At 35.0% G+C, this 6,000-nt stretch overlaps 1 protein-coding gene across 1 annotated transcript in view; it reads left to right on the top strand.

Annotated features, from left to right (window-relative positions):
- Positions 1–6,000, top strand: part of KDM5A (lysine (K)-specific demethylase 5A) — a 138,588-nt gene that overhangs the window by 110,170 nt on the left and 22,418 nt on the right. The window contains exons 23-24 of the mRNA XM_006891328.1: positions 1,424–1,975; positions 2,352–2,498. Of these exons, the coding sequence (XP_006891390.1) occupies positions 1,424–1,975; positions 2,352–2,498 (699 nt within the window). The remainder of the gene's footprint in view (positions 1–1,423; positions 1,976–2,351; positions 2,499–6,000) is intronic.

The following is a 6,000-nucleotide window of genomic DNA, read 5'->3' on the forward strand; positions in this document are numbered from 1 at the left end:
TTAATTCAAACATATATTTTTTAAAATTACTATTATATTCTCCCTCCTAAATTATATTTTCTTTATCTCCGTCGTTTGAAAAAGTTGTCTGCTATTCCAGCAAATTATCAGTAAGTTTCTGAAGAGTTGAACATTTTTGCCTGTTTCTAAGTGCTCTTTGTTACATATACCAGTGAAACGTACTTCTTTATGTGGTCTCCTTAGGAATTATTCTTCTATACTCTAAAAATAGGATTATTGACTTATAATTTAATAGCATTTTCTTACTCCTAACACTGTTTTGCTTTTCAAAGGAAGTAGAAATTTATCAATATCAGCTGCTTTTCATGCTGTATAGCCCTTCTCTTAGTAGTATATAAGTATAACTAGTACTCAAAATATTTGAAACAGATGAGAATAATTGAAAGTGTCTTTAGAAAAAAATGTTTTGAGATGATAATAAGATTACTTGGTCTTAAGTAAAAAAGAAAACTAAGGTAAGATTGGGCGATGTGTAATAGAGAATTGCATGCACTAAATAACTTGATATCACTGCTTCAGTGTACACATAATCATTTGATGCTTGTGAAAATGATCTCTCGTTAGAGAGTTTACCTGTTGAGTCACCTTGCTAGACAATTGTTGTTGTTGTGTATTGTTGTCGGAACCAACCATAGCTGACTCTCCAGGAGGATTTCAGAGGCAGTAGATTGCATTGGAGGAGATTGCCTGTTTTTCTCCTGTGAAGCAGTTGGTTGGTTTAAACTGCAAACCTTTGGTGTTGCTAGCACAGTTCCTTACTGCTAGGCTACCAGAGCTCCTTTGCCAGACAGTTAGGGTAGGAAAGTATTTTAAAATTGAAGAGCTACTGTCAGTTAATTTAAAAACAAAATGCATAGAGAATATTCATGATAATTACATTTTATTTGCTTTTTTTTTTTACTTTGTTGAATTGAGGTACATGAAACAGTGGCATCATTGACTGTCAGATTTTGTTATTTTGCTTCCAGAATTGGGAGAGCCCTTCTCTTTAATTATAAGAAATAGTAATTTAGTTGTATAGATCTTACTTCTAGGTAATGAATCACAGGGCATGAAGAATTGTTATTGATTAATTGTGACACCAGTTTCATAGGCCTTTCCATTTATTATTTTACTAAGTCCTTAAAACAAAAAGTTGATACTACCTTCATTTATCAGAAAACTAATAGTCAAAGGGTTTGTGTTGTGCCCCAGACCAGCAGCTTCAGGAAGAAACAGACTTCCTATTAAAGCCCACTGTCATTCTACTGTACCCCCAGAAAAGTTCAAAAGTGTCATATTGATGTAAATCACCAAATATGGCAACACTTTGTCCCTTTCATAGATGTGGAACTTAACTTTAAGGATTTGGTATTTTGAGGATGTCTTGAAATGACATCTTTGAATCAATTCTTTTATACAGGTGGCAGTTTTCAAAGAACGAGAACAAAAAGAGATTGAAGCCATGCATTCCCTCAGAGCTGCCAATTTAGCCAAGATGACAATGGTGGACCGCATAGAAGAAGTAAAATTCTGCATTTGCCGCAAGACAGCCAGTGGGTTTATGCTACAGTGTGAACTGTGTAAAGACTGGTTTCATAACAGCTGTGTGCCCCTTCCTAAATCAAGTTCCCAGAAGAAAGGTTCCAGTTGGCAAGCTAAAGAAGTTAAATTCCTTTGCCCTCTTTGTATGCGGTCTCGAAGGCCCAGACTAGAGACTATTCTGTCACTTCTGGTATCCCTTCAGAAGTTGCCTGTTCGGTTGCCTGAAGGAGAAGCCTTACAGTGTTTGACAGAACGTGCTATGAGTTGGCAAGATAGAGCTCGGCAGGCCCTGGCAACAGATGAACTGTCTTCTGCCTTGGCCAAATTGTCTGTATTGAGTCAGCGTATGGTCGAACAGGCAGCGCGAGAGAAAACGGAAAAGATCATCAGTGCAGAACTCCAAAAAGCAGCTGCTAATCCTGACTTACAGGCAAGTTTAGGATTTACTTTTTCTATTTTATAGAATAATTTTTGTCAAATGGCAATGGTAAATACTTATCTATCTTACTAATTGATTAGGAGGACCACAGTAACTTGCTGACAGCTATATTATCTATAACATATGTTTCCCATGGACACCTATAATATTTTTTTTAGTTACCTAGCCAGGTCATTTTAGTGAAATACTACCTAGAAATACTGTTCAAGTAGATCTTGGCATCACAAATAGTTTAATCTCTACTAACTGTTGTACTGTTAACTACTTTGTAAGTTCATTACATTTTGATGGTGCTAAACACATATTGATATTGATATTGCACATTAGTTTAGTAAGTCTGTTCATTCTGGGATTGTTTGTTGTTTAGGGACACTTACCTAGTTTCCAGCAGTCTGCCTTTAACCGGGTGGTAAGCAGCAGTGTATCATCCTCCCCTCGACAAACAGTGGATTATGATGATGAAGAAACAGATTCTGATGAAGACATTCGGGAGACATATGGCTATGACATGAAGGTAACTACATATTAATATTAGAATGGATTATTTGTTACTAATCTGATTATTTTTATAGCAATTGTGTTTTATTTGATCTTATTGATCTTTTCATTGTCATTTTGTGTAAGGAGCAAGTTCTTGGTCTTTTTACCTTGTAATAGCGTTGTTATCCAGGCAGAGACCCTGTTTTACATTATTCTTAGTTGCCCTGTGTGGATGCTATGCTGCAACCAGGGAGTTCCTTAATCTGATCTAAGAGTCTGTTTCAGAAGGACTGTGTGGAATTTTTACCCTGCCCCTCAACTACCTTTTCTTTGTGTTGTTAGCACGCACATCAGGTAGGTACTGTTTGATGAATGTTAATCCCATCGTCATTAAAACTTCAAGGATGCAAAATAAAACTGTCTGCCATAGGTACTTAAAAATTCATTGCTGGAAAATAGTTTTCTCAAGATAGAATTCTTAATTCTAAGGTACATTATAGCCATTTTATGTCAGAGGAGCTCTCTGATATCTAAATGAAAGACTTGAGAAAAGTGAGTGCTTGCATTAACTTGTTGACAGAAGTTTCTAAGTACCTTTAACCTAGACTTTAAAGACTCTCTTTATTTTAAGGTTGTATAGGATGTCCAGGAACAGCTAATGGGAATGTAGCCCATGCCAGGTATAAATTAGTTAGCTTTTCATTTGAATAATTACAGTCACCTCTATAGCTTAGAGGGCTCCATTACTTACACAGTATCTTTTCTAACACCTAAAGTGTTATTAACTACTACACTAGGATTGCTAAGCACAATCACTTTGCCTAGTAGTAGATTAGTAACAGTAAAGCAAAACATCACAAATATTAAATGATCTTCATTCAGGACTGTGGATTAAAATGTATTTTATTTGCTCTTTGGTGCAGTTCTTTTTTTTTAAGAATTTATGTGGAAATCTTAATGTAGTAAAATCTCTTTTGTAGTAGAAAGAATTGTCACAATGGAAAAGTGAAATTATGTATTCTGTAGTGTTAGCACTGTTGTTCTGACATGGTTCCTCTGTTAGGCATGGGGTTTTTGAAGGTCTGTTACTCAGAAGTGAGTGGCATCTAGAAGCTCCACTGAAACCTGTCCACTGTGGGTGACCCTGATGGCATTTGAAATACCAGTGGCATAGCTTCCAGCATTGTAGCAACATGCAAGTCCACTCCATCCTTACTTCTTGGCTCACAGGATAGAGCAGAGTTCAGATATGTTGTTCATAGGGTTGCCATGAATTGTAGTCAGCCTGATGACTCCTAATAGCAGCATAGTGATAGCAATACGTTTGATATAAAAATAAAGGAATGGTGGTAAGATTTACAGTAATGAAGGGCCAGATTTACCTTGATGTTGGTATCTTTGCCTTGTTGTTGTTGTTGTTGTTAAGTGTCATCGAGTCGCAGGCTCATAGTGACCCTATGAAGGAGAGTCCTCGATGCTTGGGTGCCTTTCATCCTCTCTCCAGGTTCATAGGGTTTCCGGAGGCAAGCTATTATGGAAGTGGATGCCACTCTTCCTTCCAAGCTTGTTTTAATCGGGGAGCTCCCCCCCATTTTCTGTCCACATTGGGTAGCCAACCATTAATGCATTTGACACATCAGTGTCACAGTGTTCAGCCTCACAGCAACCACAAGTGACCGTGGTATGGCAACTTGTACACCAGGGCTATACGACCTAGAGGAATAGATGGGTTAGTTTACTTAGTAAATATATTAATATAAATTGATACTGCTTTAGGAAGGAGGATAGGCAATTATGTAATAGATGTAATATGTAAAATATCTAATTATATAATAAAGTCAACTATCTTAGTTACCATAACATGTAGTTATTAAAATAGATGGTTTGTGCTTTACATTATTTGGTTACTTTATTTTGAATATTATATACTATAATTACCACAAAAATGCTTTGAAAAGCAATCCAAGAATATTTTTATTGTCAGTTTAGGAAATATATATTTAATGAAGCAAAGGCTATCATTATTTTTTGAGAATGTGTCTGAGACAATGTCCTTTCAAATAGTAATATGATTATTTCCTTTTAAGACATGTTATTAACTTTTACTAAGCCACCCATCTATATTACAGTTTTCATTTTGCAAATACATATATGTTTAGAGTTATATAGCAGAACGAAGAGTGTAGAACAGTAATAACTGTTACCTCTCAGGGAATTCCTTTGTGTATCCCAATTGCTAGTGCAGAGAAAGACAAGTGTAACAGTTATTCTTTCATTTTCTTGACCCTGCTTAATATTTTTGTGGCTTGAGTTTTGGTTGAAATAAGTAGATCTGTGTGTATTTTGTCCCCTTGTTACCAGATAAGATGGACAGCATACACGTTTCTGACAAGGTTGCCATTCTTTTCCTATATTTGTCTTTAGTGAGAATGACCTGTAATTTTCTTCATAAAGACTTTTCTATCCTTTATTTTTAAAATTGGCTTTACTCCTTTGTAAAGTTTTGTGTTTATGCACAAGCACAAATGTAAAAAAAAAGTATAAATCACAAGTGTATAGGTCAACTAAATACATTAAGTGAACAGAATTGTGTATCTAGCACCTATACTAGCATACACAACATTATCACATATCGTAGAAGTCCTCTCCTCCCTCTCAGCCATCTCTTCCAAAAAACGTAATGATTATCCTCCCTAATCGTTGTTATCTCCCTAAGTGCCGACTCGCAGAAACTCTGGATACAACAGAGCAAAACCTGGCCTGATCCTGTGCCCACACTTGCATTCTCTGCTGTGCTCAAGCCCAGTGTTGGAGTCAGCTATGTCAGTCTATTCCATTGAGCATTTTCTTTGCTTTTGCTCACCTTACACTTTTCAAAGAATGATATCTTTTTCCAAAGAAAGGTACCTGCTGATAACATGCCCAAAAAATATGAGATGAAGTCTCAAGTATTCTTGCTTTTGTGGGGTACTCTGACTTAATAAATAGAGATATATGCATTATAATACATATATATATATAATAAATATATATTATATTATATATAATTTATATAAATATATTTTATATATAGATATTTATAGATATAGATATATATATAAATATTTTATATATATAAATATATTTTATATATAATTTTTTTTGTAGTCCGTAGTCTATTCAGTATTTGTCACCAAAATCACAATTCAAAAGCATTGGTAATTATTCACTCGTCTTTGTTCATGATCTAAATTTCACATGCAATTGAAAAATCCCAAGATTTAGATCATTGTATGTTAATTTTACTTGCTTTTAAACGAGATAGAAATGAAACCATACATTTGTACATCTTTTTTTTTCCCTCCCAGCTTCTTTCATGCTATATTAGATTTACATTAGATTTGTGTAATTTATCTATGGTTTTTGTTCAAATACATTTTTTAAGAGACATAAACGCAGGTTATATGTCTGTTTATATATAAACCTGGATGTCACCTGATGGTATGCATAGGAATCAGATTGATTACATATGTGGAAAGAACCGCTGGAGAAGCTCA

The sequence above is a fragment of the Elephantulus edwardii genome, unplaced genomic scaffold (assembly GCF_000299155.1).
Source record: "Elephantulus edwardii isolate Elephantulus edwardi_28Jun2011 unplaced genomic scaffold, EleEdw1.0 scaffold00096, whole genome shotgun sequence".
In the NCBI taxonomy this organism is placed as follows: Eukaryota; Metazoa; Chordata; class Mammalia; order Macroscelidea; family Macroscelididae; genus Elephantulus; species Elephantulus edwardii.